The sequence below is a fragment of the Rhinolophus sinicus genome, linkage group LG03 (genome assembly GCF_036562045.2).
Source record: "Rhinolophus sinicus isolate RSC01 linkage group LG03, ASM3656204v1, whole genome shotgun sequence".
NCBI classification, from domain to species: domain Eukaryota; kingdom Metazoa; phylum Chordata; class Mammalia; order Chiroptera; family Rhinolophidae; genus Rhinolophus; species Rhinolophus sinicus.
In genome coordinates this window covers 147,405,794-147,431,669 of record NC_133753.1, presented here as the reverse complement: position 1 = coordinate 147,431,669, position 25,876 = coordinate 147,405,794, and the positions used below count along the sequence as shown (strand labels likewise).

The 25,876-nt window shown below is 38.8% G+C and overlaps 1 protein-coding gene and 1 long non-coding RNA gene across 7 annotated transcripts in view; one reads left to right on the top strand and one right to left on the bottom strand.

Annotated features, from left to right (window-relative positions):
• The window catches only part of ACOT12 (acyl-CoA thioesterase 12), a 66,476-nt gene extending 41,390 nt beyond the window's left edge, over positions 1–25,086 (bottom strand). For 3 of the 6 annotated variants that reach the window (XR_012495064.1, XM_074328772.1, XM_019715069.2), the window contains exons 1-7: positions 24,821–25,084; positions 19,805–19,874; positions 14,693–14,753; positions 14,030–14,131; positions 10,781–10,916; positions 2,393–2,549; positions 721–840 (exon numbers count right to left, since the gene is read on the bottom strand). Coding sequence is in view for 5 of the 6 variants with exons in the window: in XM_074328772.1 (XP_074184873.1) it covers positions 721–840; positions 2,393–2,549; positions 10,781–10,916; positions 14,030–14,131; positions 14,693–14,753; positions 19,805–19,874; positions 24,821–24,947 (773 nt within the window). In the remaining variant the exon portion in view is untranslated. Of the gene's footprint in view, positions 1–720; positions 841–2,392; positions 2,550–10,780; positions 10,917–14,029; positions 14,132–14,692; positions 14,754–19,804; positions 19,875–24,820 lie in introns of all 6 variants that reach the window. The other 3 variants (XM_074328770.1, XM_074328771.1, XM_019715072.2) reach the window with 2 other exon arrangements.
• LOC141570687 (uncharacterized) lies at positions 8,176–11,814 on the top strand. Its single transcript, XR_012495066.1, has 2 exons — positions 8,176–9,008; positions 11,178–11,814. It is a non-coding gene; the product is annotated as an uncharacterized LOC141570687 (long non-coding RNA).
• Positions 25,087–25,876: the final 790 nt, after the last annotated feature.

Genomic DNA, 25,876 nt, shown 5'->3' with positions numbered 1-25,876 from the left:
AATCCATTTTACCAGGTCGATGATCTGTTGCACAAACTCCCAGGAGCATTTCTGCTTTATTTTCCCACTTTCAAGTAAGAAAAAGGTCAGTTGGGACTTTATATACACTCATGAACATATTCTGGTGATGGGGGGTCGGGGACTTTAAATTGTGCCCAAATCAAGTTTTCTCCCCTAAAAACAATACTTCTGTAGTTAAAATGCATTAAACACTGCAATTAGAGAGGAAATACTCTTTTATAGATTTAAAAAGAAAAAATACTTAATTAAATCTTTTCACTGTGTAGCAAGAGTAATAAAAATAAGTGGAAAGTGCTTTGGACTTCGTGGTGGTTAATGACAGGTCCACTATGAATTGGTTGCCCATACAATCACGGGACTCTTTTGAGAGTGAAAGGAAAGTTAATAATTATGACAGTTATAAACCAGGAGCATCCTGAGTCAACTGAGACATACAATCACCCTTATTATGAGAGAGAAAAATCAACCTATCATAATTTACTCAGTGTAAGGAGGACTCAAGCAGAATATAGGCATTTAAAATGTATGTCTATGGATTTAGAAAACTCAGTAAAGTTTCACAAAAAAAAAAAAAGGAACTTGATTACTTTAAAATAGTCCCTAGACTTACCACCAGATTGAAATAAAAATTAAAAAAATATGTTTATGTGCAAGTTTGAATTCATTTATAGCAGTATAAGAGCACTAGACACACTTTACCAGGTCTGAAATGTATTGTTGACAATGGCATTGAAGACAAGACGATCTCCAACTGTAGATGGTCCCCGGAACTTAAACATGTCCACAGACTTCAGAAGAGGATGCGCTTGACAGAGGCGGCTGATGAAACACAGGGAAGGCGAGAAAGAAGAAATCGATCATTTTCCACAATATTTTCAGGAACTGCTGAGTCGCTTAACGGGCCCACCGGACCAGTGTTTAGTGTGCCTTCTACATAAACATCTCTTTTAACTCTAGTGAAATAAATAACTGAATCGTGTGTGTTGAGAGTGGTTCTGTACACGACCTGCAACTATTTTGGGAAATCCCATGTTTCCAAGCTGTGGGGTCTTTACCAAGATGCTGGGGCGTCTATTCTTGGGGTGATAGTCTTGCTCATGTTTTGTTTTGTTTTTTTTCCCCATGGAAATCCCTCCGGAAAACAAACCTATAGCTTTTGTTCTAATTGGAGGGATATACTTACCCTGATAGTTAATGATTACAATCACAGGAAGCTGTGACTCCCACGGTGGAGTGTGGGCCAGTGAAGGGAACTGCCAGCTGGTACCACACGCCAGTTCCCTCAGGTCACAGGTAACTGATTCACCCACATAGCAACAGACTAACTTTTCTTCCCCAAAGAAAAATTACCTGGATTGCTGCACAAAGCCCGAAAGGCTACAAGGTACTCATTGTACAATTTTTGCGTGTGCGAAATGTTGAAATATCTATGAATATCTCAGAAAGCTCCTTCCATAATTTTCTATAGTTTAGATTCCCACTGTAGTCATTCAGTCACTCTAAAGAACTGTGTCAACACTAAATGAACAGACTCTGCCACAGTTAATTACATTGCAAGCTTTACCACAGAACAGGTTCAAATGCTTTATTGCATTAAGAATGACAATCTCATCTTAAAAACAAGTACTCATATTTGTGCATCATTTATAGGAAGGATAACTGCAGGTTTCTAACTACAGTCATAACTATAGTCATATTAATGATAAAATTCTTTTCGTTTCGGGAAAATAAAACCTTAATTTTCAGTGGTCACAAAAATTGTTAGAAGGGCAGATCTTGTGCAAATGCATTTTCAGAGTTCACATGTCCTTTAAAATTTCCCAATTATCTACATGGTTCTACTAAGAATAAAATAACATTGTTTGAAACTAAGGAGTATTTAAAAGTCTACTTCCAACTTGTTCCCTTCCCTCTTTCTCCTCTTCTTTTCCTCTTAATCCTTTGGCCATAACCATTCTATCCAGCACGTTCTGTGGTCAGATCTAATTGTAAACAAGCCTGTTATCAAGTTTGTAACTTGATCATTTTGAAGTGTAAAGGCTGTCCTCTATTTCTTTTCTGCATCTGCCTTCTCATAACTACCATTATAAGGAATTACAGTGTCATGAGATCAACATTCATAATGTAGACTAAAGTATTAGAATTTTCACTTCATTTTTTATTTTTGAGCCAAGAATTTAAACATGCACCTTCAAACAAAAGGGCAGATTAATCCTAAGGTAACAGGTAAATCATTTTGTTTTCTCATTTTGATAAAGGCAAGATTGTCTTCTCCTTGGCTCCTTGATTTGCCTAATAACTGGGTCTCAGGCCCTTTCTATTCTCTCCCCACTGGTGCCAACATCGCATGCGGAAGATCAAAACCAAGAACCTTGCAGAAATAGTAGCCACCATCTCCATCCAAGCCATAATCTGGCCACCAAATGTATTTCCGTGATGGTTCGCATGGGGTGGGAGGACGAGCTCAATGCTCTGAACAGAGGTGCCCCTCGTGGAAACCATCCCATCATCTTCATCACAAACGGGATCTGAAAGGTGGATGTAAATATTAATGATGGTGCAGGTAACCACGGGACTTGAGGCTACAGCCTTTCTTTCCCAGCAGCACTCTCAACTCACAGGGTTTTTTCAATTAGAAAAATTAAATTATTCCCAAAGACCTAAAACTCTTGAGGAAATAAATAGGTTTCATTCTACAGAGTGACTTTAATTTGCATGGTGAACATTTACAGTGAATTGGGTAAGATAACAGATCAGAAAGGGCCTTTTAGAGATTGTATTCCAACCTATCTGACAAGTTCACCACAACTTTGAAGATGATTAAATTTAAACTTGAGTTGTTTGGGGTGGAGGAGGGACAGGTCAGGTCAGGAAGGGGCAGAAAGAGATTTGGGGGTTAATGGATCTGTCATTATCTTGATTGTGGTGATGGTTTCATGGGTCTATACATGTCTCAAAACTTACCAAACTGTATTGGGGTGATCACTTTGTAAGGTACATAAATATGTAATCACTATGTTGTACACCCAAAACTATATAATATTTTATGTCAGTTGTAATTGAAAATTAATTTAAAACAACAACAAAGAACATCAAATTCTACACTTTAAATATGGACCATTTATGGTATGTCAATAAAGTTGTTAAACAGAAAGGAATTGGAGCTATAAAGGGCCACAGACACTGAGAATCTAGAATACTCCGCTGTACTATGACCTTCAGAAAGGGAATATGGCCTCCTATGGTTACTGTTTTATAGTGAAGGCAATGATGAACAGAAAAGACACAATCCATTGCATGTCTTAGTGTCCTGCTTTTTTTGAATCATATCTGCTTCATTTACCGACAAATTGGTTTTTACTCTCAACAATGGAGAAATCATTTACTTTGGCTGCAAAGCAGTAAATGTGTTCAGTTATGCTTCCTGCATCATCAAGTGACTCGCCAGCAAGGCTTAAATCTCACACGCTATCGCTGAGGAGGTAAGGGAAGACTTACAAATTATGGGTACCATCCTTCTTGTACCGTCAGAGGCAGAGCTGAGCTTGCAGTGTGACAGCACAAATGCACCTAGCTGTTGCTGGTAACTGGGAATGGGGCTGTCCTTGGCACGGTCACATATAAGGGGGCAGAGAAGTGTGGTTACAGAGATTTTCACTCCATTTCCTAACAGAATTTTTGGATTTATAATTAATTGATGGTCTTTTTGTTTTATCCCACCGCCCGCCCCCATTCCAGTCCCTGCTTGCAAAGATGCCATAACTTCCCATTGTCATAGTATAAAAGCCCAAATGCTTCCCATGGCCCCACGCCTGCCCTTCCCTGTCTGACCTCTGCCTACCTCTGCAAACCCAGCTGGCCTGATTACCATTAGCACCCCTCCTTCCTCCATCATATTCTCTCTCAGTCTCTCTCTCCCTTTGTTTTAACCACAATGGCCTTTTTTTTCAGTTCATGGAACTAAATATTGTTTTCAACATCAGGGCATCTGCACATGTTGCTTCCCTCTTTCAGCTGCAATTCCCCAAGCCACCGCCACTGCCACCACCTTCGTCCACTTCCTTTCTCTCTCTTGGCTCATGTCAGTCATCAAGCTCTCAGGAAAGCCTTCCCTGACCTCGCCCTCGAATCCCCTCTCCTATGAACTGTCACACATCCCTTCCTGTCACTGTTATAGTTTTATGTTTGTGTGTGATCTTTGATTATCTAACCCACTAGATCCTAAGCTCTTTTGGGCAAAGACTGATTTTTTTTTATTCTAATATAATTCCTCAATATGAGTGTTCAGTAAATATTTATTGAACAGATGACGAAATGAATAAACTTCACTTGGGTGATTTGTTCCACTTTCATAGTCCTTCCTATCAACAGAATATTTTAGGTAACAAAATGATTGTACTGGTTTACACTTCTGTCTGCTGTTTATTAGTGTTTTACTGCTCCCCATTTCCACTTAAACAGTATTATAGACATTTCCATTTTTTTCCAGTTTTGTGGGCGTGAAATAGTATTTCTTGTTCGTTATAATTTGCATTTCCCTGATGAACAATGACGTCCAATATCTTTTCATATGTATATTAAACTCTCTTATTACTGCTTAATGAAATGTCTATGGTATTTGCTTCACATGTTACTTCTTTCCCATTCTTTTTATCCTCTCCTTCTGAAACTTTGATTAGATACTTGTTAGACTTCTCACTCCATTCTCTATGTCTCCTAACCACTTGGCTTATGCAGTTGCCATTCCTTTGCCTATCCATCTGCTTTCTTGGTAACACCTTTAGATCTAAATTCCATTTCACTGTCTTATCTACTATTTAATTCATTCATTGAGTTTTAAATTTTAATTTTTACATATTCTTTTTGTATAGAAATTTTCTTCATTTTTCAAATCTTCTAGGTCATTTTCTTGTTCCTACAACATACTTTTGATACTCTTATATTTCTTAAAATATATTAACATTCTTACTTCATAGTCTTTATATAATAAATTCAACATCTATAGTCTTAGTGGGCCTCATTCTATTATCTGGCGCTTCTTCTGAACTTTGGTGACTTATTTATTTTTATCTTTTATGATTTTTCACTAGCTCTCACAGGGTCCTCCCAAGCAAATGCCAGGTCTAGTGGTTCCTTACACTGCTACAGTGTGTTTTCTAACTATTTCTAGAATTCAGAGTTTTCTCTCCTTTTGTCTGCCTCCAGAGATATGTTTGTAAAGATGTTTGTAAACATTTTATCCAGAAATTTTGGTTTTCTCCGGACACTGAGTCTACCATATTGCTGTAATCAGAATTGGATTTCTTCCTAAAGTGATCCTAAATTCTTTCCAACTTTTCTCTCACTTGAATTTCTGATTTAGTTAGATAATGCTCTATAGACATCCAAAACTAGTACCGATGGAGGTATTTTTAGGTTAACTTTTCTTACTCAAATGGTACTTTTTTGTTCAAAATAAAATAATATAAACTAACTCTAAAATATATTGGTAAGCAAAAAAAAGAAAGGTGCGTAATTGTTTGAATGTTGTACTATCAGTATGTGCTAGTTTGTGTGTGCGTATGTGTGGGTAACAGTGCTTTTCTCTGAGGATGGGAACTGGCTAACTGGGAGACACAGATAGCAGGAAGACTTACTTTCTAACTAAGTACTCTCTCATACCAGTTGAATTTTTCACCCTGTGCATGTGTACTATCTATTTTTAAATAATTTAAAAATAATTATAAAATAAAAAATTAAGAAGGGCCTTATAATGTGAGAGACATTGTGAATGCTCAAATATGACAATTCCTTCTTTTCTGAGGGATGATTTTAAAGAAAAATCTATTCAATTCCTATGAAGACGCACCTGGCTAGGGTTTCCAGGCGGGAATTCCTGCCCATTCTCAGGAATTGTTTTCGCTTTCCCATTCCTGAATCCCGAGATATAAACTGTTTTCTGTTCTCCATGATGAATCATTTCCACAAAGTGACGGCTGGTACTACCAACCACCTGGGTTCAAGGAGCCGATTTTCCCGATTTCCCGACCAACTTTTCTCAGGATTCGGGAACAGGAAAGCGAAAAAAATTCCTGAGAATGGGCAGGAATTCCCACCTGGAAACACTACACCTGGCGTACACTAGCATATGTAGAGGTGGGTGCTAGGGCATGTCATATGTGCGTAAGCATCAGCTATGACATGTTTGCAGAAATAGACTGAGTACAGGTGACTTTGGTGCAGAAGCATGCCTATCTTCAGGTAATGGCCAATCAATGGAGAAATAAAGCTCTCTCCCGTGCAGAGGCCAACTCAGGCTCACGGTTCTGGCTGTGTACACAAGTTAAGTACAGTAAACAAACGTCATACTCTTTGCAGGCTTCCAAATCAGGACACACTCATCCAGTGGCCAATTTCAATACCTGTACTTTGGATGTTCTATAGTACTGTGTCATCATTTCCCTTGGACAATTTTACTTTTATTGCACATTTTCAGGTCATTTCAGCCCTAGGGGTTTTTTGTTTTGTTTTTTGTTTTTCCTTATAAGCAGAAAGTATCAACACAGGACACTACTTATAAAGATTTGATTTCTAACTAAAAAATTATAATTAAAATTCTCCAAATCTGAAGAAAGACTTAAATTTTTCCTTATATGCCAAGTTTCCACATATCAGTGGTACAAGAGCCCATTCCAAAAAAGTCTTCCTTTTATATAATCTTCTCTCATCATTTTCCCTTTTCTTCTGAAAAAGTATGATTTAGTTTCAACTTTCTCACTGTTCTAATGATATGCTTTTCAATCATGCACCATCTTGAAAAAGATTCCAATCTTTTATGTCTGGTATTAGAACCAGTATTGAACCCTGGTTTTTCTAAAAATACAGTTCAGTAACACAGATGATCGAGTTGCCTTCCTTTAGAACACACTGTCCCATCCAAAACAAACTCCATCAGATTCACGGGGCCGCAGGTGGACAAACCACATGCTCTAGGGTAACTTCAAGTTCCAGCGTCTGGTTCTTACACACTTAAGAAAAATTGCTTTTATGTTCTGTAGTACCTTTGGTGGCACAGAAGCTAGTGAAATTTCTAAAAAGATCAAATCAGTGAAGTTAGGTTAAAAGTTGTTTTGTGCAAAGGAATGCAGAGTAATCTATTTTAGGCTTTTAAAAATCTGTAATTCTAAATTGAACCCGACAGAGAGATCTGATCTGCCCAACTTCCTAACTAACAAAGGGAAACCAAGGTCTATAGCAATCGTTCTACCTCTACATTTGAATGACTGTAGCATGTGCCTGTTGTTAATTCAGAATGTCTTTAGAACACAAAGTACTACTGGTGTTGTGGACAGGGTTTCAGCAAATTGTCCACTGCTGATTTGTTTTTTAGTACAACTTGCACAACATCAGAAAAAGCCAATGCAGCCAAGTTCCCCTGGCTCACATGGGGCGTGAAGGAGGCTCAGGTCACTGGGCCTAGCGACCCTTCTCAGGAGACTGACACTCCTGAGAAAGGCCAGGATTTACAGAGATCACTGTAAATCCCTCCCAAGATAAAGACATAGACATTTTCAGGTGTTTTAAGTACAGGTTTTATATCAATTAATTATTTCTCTTATATAACTCTACCTCTCCCTAAATAATGATTTTTATTGATTAGCCTTGATCAGCCTGCAACCAGGACCCATCATTTCCTGTCCTGAAAAATACCATCCCTTTGACCTTGACGGGCCCCTTCTAGCTCCAGACTGTTTCTTCCACCTTTCACAGTGAAGTTTCTTGAAAGGATAGTCTTCAGGTGTTGCTCCAATCCTTCCTATGAATGGGAACCTCGCAAATAACAGTAACAATAATTACAGCATTTGCTACATGCTTGATGCTGTTCTCAGCAACATGAACTCATTTGATCCTCACACAAAGCTATCTAATAAGTACCTTTCTAGTCCCATTTTACAGTTCGTTTTGTTTGTCTTTAACCTTGCCTCAGTGAGCTAAGAAGAACAGAGCAAAGTCAGTGTTTTGAGTATGGGCAGCAAGTATTGGGATAAAAAAATAAAAAGAGCAACTTCCTGCTGGCCAGGGAGGGCCCACTGGCTGCAAGAGGAAGTAGAGGAGCCATTGAGTAGGCCCAGGTCTAGTGATCCAGCCTTAGGGGTAAGTAAGCCATGGGAGGAAGTGGCTATCTTGGCTGTGGGTATCTTAAGAGGTGGGCAGACCGACAGAAAGGCCCCTGCTTCCCCTGGAGCTGGGTCCATGATCCAGAAAGAGACAGGCCCCACCTCTGAAGGCTCATGTGCGGGGAAAATACCATGAGAAAATTGAGTTCCTGTCAAATGCCAGCACTATTGTGGGACACTTCCTACAGGTTTGTATGGCACTTTGAGATCTAATTCGAAGCCTGTTTCTCCCCAAAGCAGAGGTTCTGAAATAGCCAAGGTGCTCTAAGAGCTGTGATGGCCTCTGTGTCCCTAACTGTCCGCAGGTTCTACAAAGGATGACATTCAGGCGGGGAGGGGCTACGAGGCTGGTGGCTCTGCTTCCTTCATCATCCACTGCATCCTAAAAAATGTGCTTTAACAAAGCCTAATGTTAAGAGTGTTCAATTTGGCAGGTGAATATGACACAGAGGTTATAGCAAGCTCTTCCCTATCCTCTTTATTCCTGTACAGGGTCATCTCCCTTTTTGTAACCTACTGGTATTTATTGCACTCGTGCTTCCACTAACCACGCTGTTGCCAAAGTCACCATGACTTCCCTGTTCCCGATTCAGTGGGAACTCATCAGTTCCTGGAACACAGCTGACCACTCATTTCTTCATGTCACTCTGCTCCCTGGACTTAGAGACACCATTCTTTCCAGTTCTCGTTTACCCCTCTGACCAGTCCCTCCAGGTCTCCTTTGTAGATGCCTCCCCCTCCTCTGATCATGTCTTAGGTGGCCGCCTTCTGCATGGTCCACTTTGGGCCCCTCACCCTTGTATCCCAGGAGCCCTCACTGGATGACTGCAAGTAGGTACTATCTTCGTTTGAATTACCATGTGTAAACTGTTGTCTCTCAAACTTAATCTCATTCGCCTTGGGCTCGTTCTTTTGGTTGTTCCACAGGCTCCTCAGATTAAGCTGAACTCATCATCCAACTCATTAAAACTGCCATATCCCGCCCTTCATATTCAATATCTCAGTGCGTGATACCCTAGCAATTAACCAATTGCTCAAACCAGAAACCTGAGCATTATCCTACACTCCTTCTTCTTCATCACTCATCTCCCCACATTAGTGACCCTATTCTGTTGATTTTCACCTCTTGCATGATTTTTTTAAAAACTCTTTCCCTCCTCTCTCTTCCCAATATCATTGCCTGGTTCAGACACTCCTCACCTCCTTCCTGGTCTCTATCCTTCTGGTCTCCCCTCTTCCATCCAGAGTGACCATATCAAGTGCAAGCCTTATCACGCATCAGTGCTGCTCAAAACCCTTCATTGGCTCTCATCAAGGACAGAAGAAAGGTCAAGCTTCTTAGTATGGCCTTAAGGAGCCTCCATGATACAGTTCTCTCTTTTCATGTCCTGCCTTGTTCCACCTTGAATTTTCTCTCTACTAATGCTCTAGTTCTCATGCTTTAGCTATTTGATTACTTTAGCAAAAAAGTAATAAAATATATTTTGGTACTGAGACTATCTTTACAATAGGAGACTCACTCTTCTCAGCACAGTAATTAAATGATGAAGTCTTCATTTCCTTAAAAATAACGTGGTAATGGGCATTGTCTTTAAAAGGTCAGCAATGAGTAAATGCCTTTGAAAAACTCTTTTCCAACCCAGAGTTTGACTGTGGGGTGGTCCCAGGACCATGATGGTGTCAGTGGGGCAGAATAAAGTCCACAGATGTCAGGTCACCCTGCCTCTGCTTTTCCTCTCTCTGGCCTTTGTATATATTCTTCCTCCTTCTCTTTTTGCATTCTGATCCTGATCCTTTCTGTCTTCCCCTTTGCTTCCTCTTTTTCCTGTGTCTGCCTTGGAGGGAGCTGGACCTTCTGTGAGCCATCCTGCCCTCCTGTCAGTAGTGAGCGAGAGGGGCTCTGGATGGATCACGCTACTTTCTCCTGTCACCCACTTTGTTCTCCATGACAGGTTATCTTCCCCAGGGCTGCAGGAGATGGGGTCAGACAGGAAAGATATGTGAGGGCAATGTGACCTCCTTTGCCTCATATTCTGGCCCTATGAGGCCTCAAAGAACCTGGGAAATCACTGCCAGAAAACTAAGAAACTTTGGCTCATTCAAAAAGTTTTACTGTGGAAAAGTCACCGGGAAACAGGAATAGAATCTTATCGCTTCCATTCATATCCTCTGATCTTAAGCAAGGTTCTTCACTACTCAGAATTTCAGTTTCCCCCTCTGTTAAGAATACACGCAGCTCATATGAAATACAAGATGAGAAACTGGTTAGTAAACTCTGAAGCATCAGATCGTTGTATGACATTGTCATTCCTTCGTTTATCATTACTGAGGGCACACTTACTGATAAGGACCGCCTGGTCTCTGTCGCCCTGCTTTCACATCTCCTCCCCTGAAGACCCTCCAATTTAAAATGGTCTTAGGTGTCAGCAGTTATATTCTGAATGGCTGGCCCCTTCCTTCTCCAGCCACTGGATTGATTGGAAAAGATATCTAGCATCACCAGGACTGAATTGTAATAATAAGGTGAAAATAAGTATGTCCTAAGAACGACCCCTTCATTTGTCATAGTCATATAATTAAAGCTCCTACATAGGTTTACTGACCATCAAACTTGCCACTTTCTTTCACCAGGTTTTGAAAGGTATCTTCATGTTGTAATCGAACTTTCCTTCTCTCAGAAGCCAGATTATGTTCCACATGATCTTGTTCAGTTAGAAGTGTGACAGGTTTTAAATGAATCTAGAGAAAGGAAAACATTTATCTTCCATTGCTTTGTTAAATTATAAAAGTACAACATGAATTTTGCATTGTTTATTAACTCAGAGTAAATAAAGTATCTATGGGTGTTTTAACATACATTTTACTTTGACAAATTTTTTCTTAAAATATTTTTAAATTAAAAAAAATCAATGTAGACAATTATTTCTGCATACAATAATTTATGTGCTTTAAAAAGTTCTCCAAATATTAAATTTCCCTGATTTTTAAAATTTTCAACAGGAAGTACAAAATAAGAAATTCTTCCAATTAATGAGTGAGGAGATGGACTTGGATGCCACCAAATCCTTATCAAGAAATCTTTTCTACCTTTTGCAAAATTAAGACATCAAAGAGAGGGAATAAAGATGTTCGAGAGAAAGCTATCATGTACCAAGAGATGTTCCCAATCTGGAAATTTCATCACATGATGAAAACATTAGCAAACTGAAAGAATCAGTGTCAGAATCAACCTTTAACCAACCTCCAGAAACTTGGAAATACGATACAACAGAACCAAAGGCTCAAGCTCCTCTGGAAATGCCTGTCTGCTAACCTGTGTGTATAACGAAGAAGTACCTTATAGCTGGACTTGGGTACCTCCATGCTTATTACCAGGACACCTGAAGGCTGGTATTAACCCTTGGCCAAGATAAGGATGAAACAGCTAGTGCTTTATAATATGCTACTTCAAGTCTAAAACTCCCCTGGACTGCCTTGTCTAATTTGTTTAGGAACGTATAGACTGATAGCTTGCACTGATTTAACTGCTTACACAGTTTTGGTTTAGTTGTGTGACCAGTGTGATATAAAAGACCACGTGGTAAGCTAATGCCTTGGTTCTCCAGGCTGTAGATAAAGTACATTTTGTGTGACTGAATTACCCTGAGAGTGGTGTCTGGAAGTCTTGAACCTCCCTGATGTTTGCCTGTGCTTTCTTTCTCCCCTAGTGGACATCTGGTCCATGCCAAAAGGTCCTTGGTATTTGGTCCTGCCCAAAACATTCAGGTTTAGAAAATGTCCCTGGGTTCAAAGAGCCTATAATGTTTATTTAGATTTTTGGTTTACAGGCTTCATACACTAAAAATACTGTATTTTATTGGTCCAATAATTGTGTCGTGGCTGTATTGCCAATAATAACCTTCTTGCCTCAGTATCCTTGTTGGTCATGGCATATGTGAAGGACCAAATATCAAGGACCTTTGGGCCAAATGTCACAGTGAATGTTTTGGAAAGGACCAAACATCCTGCAAGGTCTTGCTCCTGCTGTACCGTCTCCTTTAGCGTGAGTAGGCTGCCACAAGTATACTCTATGGAGTCTTGTGAGTACTTCAGTGATCTGGCCTGTGCAATTGCTAATAAGCCTAGTTAATCACTGCTCATCTTGTCCTGGAATTAACTCACTTTGGACAGAGATCCAGGTGGGCCTATCACTTCAAACCAAACCACTGATTTTTCATGGCTCTCTTCATGATGTGTTGAACAAGAATGTTCAGCTGAATGAGCTTATTCAACTGAACAGGAATATTACCAACTGGAAAATAAGTTAGGGTGGGAAACATGTTTTACATAAAGGTTGTCTGAGCCAACCAATTATGGCAGCACTGCGAGGCCCGTGACTTTCCAGAAATGCTTTCAGAAAAACAGTTCTTCAGTCTCAGCAGAGATGGACTATTATAGACTTATCGGAGTGAGAAATCCAAAGCCCGGGAGGAAGAATGATGGCCCTTGCTTCCTCCTCCATGTGAAGGAAGGAATAGGATGGTGAAATGGGGTCCTTTCTGTCACTCGCTCTCAGATATGGGAACTCTGCACCCACCCCCACATTCTCTCACTCACAAGAGTTTGCAGATTTCTGGGGCCTCCAGGAAAAACAGAATGGTTGACAAAACCTATCTCAACATCTTACTTTCAGTGAACATAGGATCCCTGGAATGCTCTAAGTACAGCTCCCAGGTTTCTATACTAGCGATTCTTATTCAGTAGGTCTGTGCTACACTCCAGGAAAGCCTGCATTTTTAAATCATATCATAGCTTATGTGAACTTCAGTTTGAAAAACAATGCCCTTAAGCAATGTGAATTTGCCTGTGACCTGTTTAATTTGGGCAGAAAGTGGGAGAAGGGTCGCAGTGTACAAAAGTCTGTAGGGACACCTGCCACCAGGCACCACAGGGGGCTAACTCAGTCCCAGCCCACCTCTGTGCTTCCTTGCCCAGGTGAGGCATAGCTGGTGAATGGGGCTATGTTATCATCTCGGTTGGGTACAGTGAAAACATTGCTCTGTCCCACCTCTGAAGTTTGAGGCAGTCTGAGGAAGAACACTGGCAGAGGGAGAAGCACTCTTTGTCACTTCAAAGTAGAGCGAGGAGAAGCCACTGTGCCCTCCTCTGGAGCAATCCTTGCAGGGAAAGATTTAAATTCTAAATTGACTTCTTACATTTAAAAATATTTGGACTAAATGGGGAGCCGCCCCCAGGCACCCTGACCCTAAAAAGGAAAACCAAGAAATTATAATGACTAAATCTCTGGGGGCAGGCTACAGACAAGCTGCCCTGGGCCAGTGACAGACAAGCTCAATGGGCATACACATCAGGTCGAACGTTTTTCTTTGAAGGGTGTTTTTACCCCATATGCCTGGAAGTTTATTTTTAAACTTCAACAATTCAGTAACTTTGACATTCTTCCTTCAGGTATAATAAAACGATTGAATTACAACATGCAACGGCTTACTAAATGGCCCGTTGCTTTAAAAAAAAAAAAATTAACTCAAATTGGAGTTATATAACCACAACAGAAAAGAACTAAACCAGTAAGCAATATTTCTGAAGAACTGACACAAACTTCAGATCATTTAAAACATAGTATTATTTTTCCTCTTTCACAAACTGGCTACATCTCCTTTTCCCTAAGGTACTTAAATCTATTATATTACCACAAGATAACTTTTATAATAAATATTAGTGATACACACACACACACACACACACACACACCCTTTATGGTAAGATGAATGTCCTTTTTTCAATAATTCTGATGACATTGTTAATATGTCTTTGAATTACATGCTAGATACCTCTTCACACAGAAAATTTACCTTTTCTTCTCCTACTGGTTTGGCTACAAATGTAGAGAAGGCCACACTAACGAGCTTCTCAATGCCAGTGAACATGTCCTGTACTATGACCTTGATGCTGATCTAAAATGAAAATAAAAAATAAACTTGCAGCCATCCAGGTAACAGATGAGATTGAAGCTTTCAAAATTCAGTTATATACTTCACCATTCTTTGGTTTTGTTTTTTTGAGTGAAATCAGCATTTTAATTTATTTTTAAGCAATACTCTTTATTAAATAATGTTTTACAAAATTGGAAAAATAACTTTTTTCTGATTATAGAAAAATATATATTTACCATGGAAAAGTTGGTAAATATAAAAATATAAAAATGGAATCTAACTATCCAGAGTAAATATTATCAATAATCAGTAATCTCACTACCCAGATTAATAATTACTAACATTTAGGTGAATTTTTTCCAGTTACATACATATATATGGTATATATGTAAAATGTAAAATGTATATTATTTATTGATATATAAAATATGAAATGTATATATGTGTGTACACATGCACAAAAATTATACTGTATTTACAGTTTTATATTATAATATTTTTTAAATTTGGCATTATGTGATAAGTATTTTCTAATTCCATTATTAGCACCAACAGGCAGAATTAACAAAAGGGGTCTCTTACCTCCATGCTTGTGCTAAATGCTCTAGTAACTTTCGCTTTGATGGTTATAACTTGTCCAACTCTAGTTAAAAAAAAAACAAAAAAAGATTTCAGTAATCCTAGCACGTCTTATTTTAGACTTAAAGATTTAGTTAAATGCATGTGTCATACAGCAGTTTCACCTTATCATGCTGAAAACATTTGTGCCTGAAAAATTCAGGTAAATGATAACAGAAAAAGACAGGGCTGAAAACAGATGCTGATCACTGTGAATCACACATATGTTAGATGACTACCTCTATTTAAACAGAAAAGGGTCTTGGCAAAGATTGTATGCAAAACGACTTCCAAGTCTGCAACAGATACTTTAACTGTAACACAGCTGTTTCCTTAAGGGAAGTTAAAACAAACACACAAACAAACCTATACAATTAATATTTACTTTAAACTGTTAGTTAACAAATAAATGAATAAACATACAAACAAGCAAGCCCTAAAATTCATCAGCTTCACTAGGTTTACATGGGCCCTCAGTGCTGCTACATGACCCATTCACTCTCCAGTGTTACTGGAACTATGGTCATGTAGCCCAAAGTTGTTTCAAAACTTTTTGTTCAGGCCCCTCAGTCACCTCTGATCCTGTCACCTGAGCACAAGATGAGGGTCCACCCAATGTAAGCCTCCTCAGTTTTTCTCTCTTACTTTCAAAGTTGAACTAAGTTCTCACTGTTCTTCTCACTCTTCTGTTAAAAAGGAGGAAGTATGTCTTCCAGACTCTTTCTTCACCTGCACCCTCAATCCCTTAGGTTCCCACCCCTTACCTTTCCTCTTCCATCATAGCTGACTTAGTCAGCTCTTTCCTCTTTTTCACTCTCAATCTCCACTCCTTCTCTGACTCCTTATCAATGAAAATGTCCAAGACTTCTGCTTTCTAGAAGCCCTTCTCTCAAGCCTATTCTATCTAAAGATTTTTTTCTCTTCTCCTCTTTATTCAAACTTCCTAAAATAATCATGTCTTTTTCTACCTCATATATTTAACAAATGTTTACTGAGTTATGACCAGTCTGACATTAAGCTAAGACCTCGTAATACACTGATGAACAAGACACAGTTGTGACATCAAGAAGACTTTACTTGGGACACCAGGATGAAGTGCAACGCTATGAAATTTTTTGAAAAGAAAGAAAGAATTGAGTATTGTTGCAGAGGCACCCAGAAGAAATGACTAATTTGAAAAGTCAAGGAAGGTGACATTTGAGATGGATCTTCAAAGATTAGGATTTTACCAGGTATAGAATTTTGGGGGTTTCACCGATTCACTTCTCAGCCACCCTAATCTAGCTGTTGCCTCCACATCTTACTCATGATCTTTGCAGAGTCACCTCCAAATAGCCAAATCCAACATCTCATTCATTCAACAGCATAATCGACCTCCTTCTTCTCTTCCCTTGGCTTCCAAAATACTGTTCTCTCTTTGTTCTCAATTTCTTCCACTGATTTATTTTCCTTACTTTATCTCTTAAGTGTAGACATCTCCTAACTTTTTGTCTTTTGTCTTATCCTCTTCTCACTTTACCTTCCTGGAAGACCCAGTTTTCTTCCACGATCCTATCATTTTTATAGAGTTGACTCTCAAATCTCCATCTTTAGCCTGGACCTCATTCTTGAAATTCAGAGCCATATTTTCAAACTTCTCAGCAGATTTAATTAATAGTTAAGGAGGCTCTACTAGGCTCAGCATGAGCTGCTTCTATACACATTACCTAATTTAACTTAATCCCCATGTTTAGGGGGATCCCCACGTGCAAACCCAAATGAATTTTCTGTTTTCTTAAATTTGTTCCTCCTAGATTTCCTAGATCTGTTTAGTAAGGTTTCTAGGAGAGATTTACAGTAATGGCACCAGGCAGAATTAGATCCCCTTTTCAAAGTTTCTGTAGTACTTCATACTCAGACACTACTAAAATCTTCTGCCTCTCTGTCTGTCAGACTTTGAGGAGGGGAAGCTTCTACCACTTTTCTTTGTCTCTTTTGTGAACTCTGCCCTGTATTTGAAACTTGGGGAATTCTTTACCAAACCAAACTCCTGACACTGAATTGCCAAATGAATGGAATGACTAAAATCTCAACAAAACAAAACCAATTTCATATCATGACATTCAAGGCCTTCTGTTATCTAACCCCAATCTCCAGCTGAGCACTCCTCACTCCTTCCCACCTAGGTGCTTGGGCACATACCTCATTGCGTGAAGCCCTTTTCCTATTCACCAGATGAAACTATATCTCATTTAAGTCCTGTACTAAATGCTGCCTCTGTCATGAAACTCTCACTGATTCTCCAGTCAAATGTAACTTTTGACTATAGAACTGAGTTTATATCTCATCCTGGGCATGCATCTTATCGTACTTTCTGTTCTGATGATTATGTAATTATCTGACTCTCTCACCAGACTGAGCAAATGCCACACTCTGGCAGTGTGGCATAATCATTCACATATCCTATTGAACCTTGCACAATACTTTTTGTATAAGCAATACATATTTGTGAATTTAAAAAATATCTACTATGGCTTATAACCAAATTATATGGCTTTATATGTAGCTTTCAATTTTCTTTTTTTATGGTGCAGGCTGCATATAAAAAATACGAAAAGTTTGCTTTCCATAATTTCATTGGCCACAAATCCTTTCTGATAACACAAATACAAAATGGCAAAGCCACATTTCAATGATGAGGTACTAGGTTCAGAATTTGGAATTGGAAAGTATACAATAGATATTTTATTACAATGTACTGTTGGCACTCCTAAATTTAATAACAGTGCTTTAATCTATTCCCAATTAAATTTAAATTTATAGTCATTTGCAATTTTGCTGAGATACAAACACATGTCAAAATCACATAGCTAGTAGGTGAGCTTAGCCCACAGATCTTTGTAAGCATCTACAAGATTCTAGAATGTCAAGGGCTTTTTCAGTGACACTGCAACTGCCTATGAGAACAAGCATTGTTCAAAAACAGTTGATCACAAAGATTGATCGGAGGGTTAAGGAAAGCACTGGATTGAACACAAGAAGATCCAGGCTCTAAGTGCCCTCTGTCCCCTGGCTGGCTCTGGGTATTATACCTCAGTTTCTCTTTGGTACAAAGATTGGGCTGTGCTCTAAAGGTCTTGCCATGTTTATGATTCTAATTCCTGCCAAAAATTTCTTTTGTCAGCTTTGAAGAAGTAATTTCTTTATGCATGTGATTTTATTTAACTTAATTTTATTTGTATATACATAAATAAATGCCAAATAGATAAATGTGAGCAGTAAGGTTGGAGAGATGAACTGGGCATCTTATTGGACAAGACTACTTAGGGTTTGAACACTGGTGGCAACTACCCCATGGTCCTTGAGAACCATCCCAGACCTGAAATAGACAACCTTCTCTCTTCCTTTTTCTTGTAAGTTATGTTCATGTCTTTAAGGATCAAGATATATGGAAGAGAAAAAAACAAACAAACAAAGAGATACAACATTAAAATCAATGACATTAAATAAAACGATATAATCCTTATTTATTACAAGTATTAGTATAAACTCTTTAAAAAATACATAATTCCTAATTTGCCCACTTGAAAAGCCTAGAAATAATGACCAATTTTCTATCAATGAGCACCTTTTCTGCCCAGACTGTGATCTCCACTTATCATTTCTTTTGAAGAAATCTCTGATTCTAAGTTTGTATGAGGAAATGTAAAAGATGAGCCCATTTTGTCATACCAGAAAGCAAAGGAGTTATTAAAGACTTCTAACTTTAGGGTTATAGCCAAAGGACTTTGGAACTAAACTGAAGAAGTTTCCACTGTCTGAGAGATGGGGCAGTCTGAGCATCCATAGGAATAATTGCATCAGAATTGAAATACATCAAATACGTGAAAATTCATGGGCTCATAATGATACCAAACAAAGGGAAAGAATTAAGCCTGTGTTTCCTGGACAAATTGTACCTCAGGGTAACCAAGTAATTAATGGACTAAAATGTCTCTCTACACATATATTTGAGAAAATAAATGAAAAAATAGAATTAGCATATTGCCATCTTACCAATATCTAATGAAATAATGGTTCTAGGTAATGATCATTGGATATTATGTGCTCTTGACAGGAACTAGTTTTACCAAAATATCAAACTTTCACCAGATCAATTTTTAGATGTAATATCAATTTACAAGAAATACAAAGGACAAGTCAACATGCTAAACAGGGATACAATGAGCAATACAAAATGGGGTAAATGTTATAGGACAAATAACCAGGTTTGTTTAAAAAAAAAATTCTAAGAGAAAAAAAGGGAAAATTATACGTTAAAAGACATATCAGCCATATTAGGTACTGATTCAATAAACCAATTGTTTAAATTAAAAAAAAATGTTTTTGACAATTGGGAATGATCATTTCTGTTAATGGTATTGTTATTATGTTATTATGTTTTCTAAAAGAGCTCTTATCTTTTAAAAATGTATAGTGAAATATTCACAGATAATGCCTGGGATTTCTACCAAAATAATCTAGGTGTGTGTGGGAGTCTGGAGGTATATTGATAAAACAAGAGTTAATTGTTGTTGTAGTTAGGTGATGGGTCCTTGGGGATACACAGTACTAGTCTCTCATCTTCTGTGCGTGTTTGAAATATTTGTGTATCTTGTAATTTTCTACAATAAGAAGTGGTAAAGCACATACATACATAAAATATTTTTCATAATTTAACATCTTTACTCAGGTGAATTAATGTTTACCCAACAACTTAATGATGAAATTCACCATCATAGAAATATTTATTATCATTAATTATTCTTCTAGTATAGGAAGAAGCCATTAAGAATCAACTTTAGAAATCCTGCTCTGCCTTCTACCAGAATGCATCTAATGCCCAAAGCTATTTCTCAACAAAATCAGGACTGAATTTACATTTAACAATGTTTACTAAAAATAGGTCCTGCAATTATTTTTATTACTGATTTACATTGGGTGAAATGTTATTTATTTTATTAATGAATTGGTCACTGACTTTAAATGAACAAGTTTACACGTTGCAAATGAACCAATACACCCAAGAGAAAGGTGTGATGGAGCAATGCCACTTACCTAGCTGTCTCCTCAAATTGTATGTCATCCACGGAAGCTGTTACACAGGAAACCCCAGCATGTTTCTCAGCTTCAAAAAAACAGGTACAAATGTGCTGCATTAGTAATGTTTGGATATTTCAGTATAGGGAAAAAGGAATAAAACTTCAGTGGATTCATTTTAGTAACTCATCCTCTCATTCAATAGAAGACCACTGTGCTCACGCTTCTAGATGATCTGGATCATTAACAGTTCCTTGGCTCTGTGAGTTATAGTTCTACCGCATGGGAATTACTGTACTTGATTCTAAGTCTTAATTCACATTATCTTTGATTTGAAATTCAATACCAATACCCAGCATACCTAGCTATTTAAGTAGCAATTTTAGTAAGTTGGTGCCAACTTTAAATATTTCGTATGGTACTACCTTACTTATGTTTTAAAAACAATGCATTAAAGCCGTCCCCATTATCCCACATAACCAGTAGCTGAATGTATTTAAACCACTGAGTCAGTGTAAGCACTGAACAGTAGGGGAAACCCTGAAATCACACCCCAAATCAGAAAGGAATTTCTTTGGACATCAGAGAAACAGAGATGGCCACATAGTAGGTATTTAGTCAATGTCTATTATTTTTTATTACCAAATTTATTACGCACTAATTACATTGGAGGAGGAGAGTATTGAGTAAGGCGGAGAGAGCTCCAGTTATTTCCATGATCCATGTCTGCATTTAATTTGTTGAGATATTTATTTTGATTGTTGGTTTTACTTTATAAAAATGTAGAAGAATTTAGTCTCTTCGGGAAAAATTTTGATATGTTTCTGCCAGAAACTGATTTTCACGAACAGTCAATTAAAACCCAAACAAGTTTTTTAAAGAACTTTTAACTCCATTTTAATTTTGGAGACTTCATTCTTGGTACCACATTATGAAAGAGAAAGAGTGAATTACGCTGAATTTGTATTCTTTGTGTGTAGTGGCTTCCTTTAATTGCCATATATATTAATTGATAATCCCAGGAAAAGAGAGATAAGAAAATATTACAGAGAACAAATATTTTAAAACACTCCTCCGTATGATCTAATTCTGGAAAAAAAAGTGAGATTCTGGTTTTACAGTTGGAAATAACTGTTCTTCTAAACGTGAACATGACATAAACTGAGTTACCAGAAAACTAACCATAGCAGACCTCTGGAGTGGGGAGGATGGGCTTCCTAACTAAAGTTCTGTGAAAGAAAGTGCATGTTAAGGTATCAGACCCCAGGAATACTCAAGCTATGCTCAACTTAATTCAGTGCATCAGACATTTGTTAAGTTCCCACTGATTTCCGGAGATTGCACTGAATCAGTCCTATCTTTTAACATTAACATATTTTAACAGTTCTACTCAGTAGTAGTTAGAGATCCAGCCACAATCTGTGTCTTTGTAGAGCTTAAGATTTCCAGAGACTACTGGATCCTTGCAGATATATGCTGTAAAGCATTGACTAAAGAGTATCTAATAGACATTCATTCTACTTACCTGACATGTAAGGTAAGGGGATGGGATGTTGAGCTTATCAAACAAGATATTCTTGTTAATAAAGTGTTACCATGTACACCAACATGAGTTACTGGTTTTGAATGATTTAAATAATAACTAAAATGCAATAACCAATAAAAGACTGAATTTTTATTGTATATGTTGGTATCTACTATCTCTATATATCGCACTATGCTAGATTGCATTAGGGATCAAGAAGAAACATAATTATAATAAAAGTTACCATTTATTAAGCATTTATTATTGGCCAGGCACTGAGCTAAGTATTTATGCATGTCCATTACATTAGATTGGTACTATTATTAGTTTCATTTTACAAATGAGGAAATTTAGACTTAGAAAGATTATTCTAAGAAAGATTGTTCTTAGAAAGATTGTTCTCAATAGTGATTTTTGACTACAGAAGCAGTAGGAACTCTCAGAAAAGACCACCCAATGTATGCTCTCTAGAGAAGTACTTGGCTAAATATGGGCTCTGGGGGCTTACTAGCCATTCTAGACTTTACATTGTAGACTTTCAAGAGCCATTAAGTTAAAAATAAAAAATAAAAACATGGAGAACCAACAAGGGGCCACAATTTTCACATGTGATTATATGTGATTATTTTCTTTTTACATGTCAAATACGAATTCAATAGTACCAACTTGTTCTGGCTTTTGATTTTTGACTGCTCTTCATACAATATACCAAAGAAGAGAAACCCTAAAGCTATTTATGATTCCCTGGAAAAACCGAGAGAAGCTGAGGAACAGTAGCAGACTAGCTAAGTGGTTCTGACCCAGGTACGAGATGAAAGGGGATAAAAAAATGGTGCTACCTCCACTCATTCATGCCTTTAATATTGTCTGAACAGCTGTGCTATGCCAGCCTCTATATAAGGTGCAGAAAATACAAAACAGCCATGATATGTGTTCTCATGGAGTCTAGTGGAGGAGTGAAGGATTAATTAAATGAATAAATAATAACAAAATGAATTAAGTGCTCTGATGAAAAGAAGGATTTTATGAGGGTAACTAAGGAACAAGATCTAGCTCGCTGGGCCTCGGTGGTGGCAGTGGAGGCGTAGCAGAATGCTTGGGTTTGAGAGATTCTTTCAGGTAACACTGACAGGACTTGGTTCATCAATTGAACATGTGTAAAGGGACGCAAGGTAGAGGGCGGTATCAAGTTTAGAAAACTAGACCTTTTACTTGCATAATTGGATGAATTGGGTGACATTCTTGAGAAAGTGAACCCTGGGAAAGATTCACAAGTGAAATAGGGAGGGAAATGTGAGTCTGGTGTATTTCAGAAGAAGAAATGGATATGGAGGGTGGAGAATGACTCAGGAAGGGCTTCAAGCCTCTAGGCTTAAGTGACTAAAAGTATAGTGGGGCTGCTGACAGAAATGAGGTCTGATGCCAAAATGACAGTGAACGTATTTAATCTTTCCTTAAATATTGAGAAGACGTTTTGGAATCTAGCAGTGCCAGGAGGTCATGGAAGTGCCCTGGGATCATGACCATGATCAGTGTTTATCATAGTAATTTGGCTGTACAGAGCGCTTGTCAATAAAGAACTCGGGGTGGGAAAAATACCAGAAAACCAGTTTTGTAGTACTCCTATTGTATGTAAAACACTACGGAGGGGCATTTCTCTGTTACAGATTTAGTTACACCTTGGCTAACTAATGTCCCTTGCCTCTTCTCACCATGGAGTGTTTAACATGGGCATTACTCATGTTTCCAAGCCAACTTTATCATAAAGGCTTCTTTACTATGGTATTGTTAGTAATATAGGTATTAAGGCCCAGAGTAATTGGCTATCAATTGAACCTTTCTATGCTCTGAGTTTCCAAAGATGTAAAACCGCAGAAATGTTTATGACAATTGTGGGAGGGCAATTGTTTCTCCATTATAGGACAGAGATACTAAATGAGGTAACTTTAAAAGTCACTTCAATATTCACATAATGTATTCAGTTTCCTTGGCAATAGGCATCATTACTTTTAATAACCTGAATGACTTCTATACTTGTTTCTTCCATAGGTGGATTAATTTTATATTCATGTTACCATTATGTTATTATAATCCACCTTAAATCCTGATTTAAAAAAAAAACTATTAAGATAGAAACCAAACAGACCTATCAACAAACAGAAAACAAACAGATTGGCATCAGAATTTTGCAGGTGGTTAACACACAGGGGATTAGAAACTCTGTTAATACTGATGGGAAAAAGCAAGGTTCTGTAATCAATCATCTGAGCTTTGCTTGTGTCCTCTGTAAAGTAAGGGTCCTGAAATACATGATCTTTAAAGCTCCTTCCAGGTCTAATATTTTATCTTCACATGTTTTACTTTAAAATGTACATTTGCCAGGTCTACCAAGCACCTTGTGCAAAGCCTGGCTTCTTTTTAGAAATGAGGTTTCAAGTTTTGGACCCATCCATCCATCCGTCTACCCAACCATACAACCAGAAGTTTTTCATTTAGTGCTTACTAAGCAATGGAGAACTAGCTTTAGTTTGCATGCTAATTGGGCCTCCTTGGGAAAATAAAGAGGTGAACAAATTCATACACAAAGTAATGACAGATTGTGCAAAGTGGTATGAAGTTGGAAAGGGCATTGTGATGAAGGTGACAAAAGGGTGCAAATGTAAACAGGTGGTTGGAAAACACGTCTCTGAGGAATGATATTTAAGCTGAGATGTGATGCATTGAAAGGACCAAGGAAAGAGTATGATGGCAAAAAGAAAAGCAGGTGTAAAGACCCTGAGCAGAGACTAAATAGGATATGGTAGGCAACAGACTGAATGCAGAAGCAGAAACAAAAAGTGAGTAATCTTCTATTAAACCAGACGTTAGAGAGACTTCTATTAAACCAGACGCCAATTCCACTCTTCTCCGTACATTTTTGGTATCGTTGAAAACATAGTTCTTTTTCAATAAAAATATGTAATGGGCTCATTCTTTTTAAATAATTATTTTAAAAAAATTTTCGAATATAGTAAATATGGATAAAAACATAACTCACATTAACAGAAGCTCCCTGGGGTCCTCACTTATTTAACGGGGTAGGGTGATCCTAAGACTAAAGCATTTGAGAAGCCTCAGTCTAGGTCACTTCCACTGTCGGATAAACTGGCTCAGCCATTACGGTTGCAGCCGCACAGGGCTCACATGTCTAAAGACCCTCCTCTCCCCACTCGTCCCAGGTCTTGGTTCTGGCGTGTGGAGGCTGAGGAGCCAGGCGTCGGTGTCAGCCCTGCGGTGTGTCATCCCGGATCCTTCCATGTCCCGACCCTGCCATCCCGAACCCCGCCGTCCGCATCCCGCATCCCCGTATCCCGGTCCGGCTCCGAGTTCCCAGACACCCCCGCCATCCCGGACCACACCTCCGCTCCCCGCCGCTCAGGCCCTTACATTCCGGCCCCCTGGCCCCCGGCCCCCATTTCCGGACCCCCTTCGAGCCCCCTCCCCCGCCTCTCGGCCCGCCGCGTCCCTACCCGCCAGGCAGGCGGTGGCGTCGATCCACTTGAGCAGCTGCCCGGCGCTGAGCTCGCCGCGGGAGTTGGCGTGCGCGGGCTGGATGGCCTGGCTCATGTGCACCTCGCCCGCCGCCGGCCGCTCCATGGCTGCGCCGAGACGGACAAGCCCCTCAGCCACGGGCGCCTGGTCCGCGCCGGGGCCGAGTCCCGCTCCCTGCCGGCCTCCCCGGCCCGGCCGCTGCCCTGGGAGGTGAGAGTCAGGTGCTGGGAATTTCGCCCCGGGAATATCGCGAGGAGGGCGAAGGTGAACTCTCTTCTGTGTCCGGAGAAGCCAAATCTGGGGCCACCGAGGTTGGCAAAACTGGGAACAATCCGGGTTTCTCACCCGAAAAGGGAGGGTAGCAGTACTTATCTCAGAGGACCACGCAGAGAATTAATCGAGATAATGTATGAAACTCAGCATGTGCCTGGCTAAGACATAGGTGTTTGGTAAGCAAATTAGTGAGGTCTGAAGAACTCGACAGGTAATGGGGAGTTGAGAATTGATGAGTTAAATGTTGTCCAAACAGTGTTGACCTTTAGCTTTAGAAGCTGATTTTAGAATTTGACATTTTTTTTCCTGGCTGTTCACTGCCAGGTAGAGCGGGCATCCAGTCCTTAAGCCTTAATTCAAAATCCACCTTCTGATTCTTAAGATATAACAGCTCCAAAGAACCCTATGTTGTTAATCATTTTGTTATGAAGTTACCCCACTGCCAAATAAACCAAAAAAACAACAAAAAAAGTGCTGATGATTACAGGCGTATCAGAGTCACCCAACAAAGCCAAGTAACCTTTTGGTTTTATTCAAGAGAATTTAAGATTAGAAACTGTCACCTCATTACTAATGAATCCAGCAAATCCCAAGACAATCTCTTCTTTACCAGAGGCAAAAATCTAGAACATTAAATGAAAGTTTTTATTCTTAGCCTTTAACATATAAAAGCTACTACACTTTCTAGAGCTGAAATCAGTGACTTTACAAAACAGTTCTCATTAAGAAAAGGGTGACACCAGAAGACCTCCAGCATATAA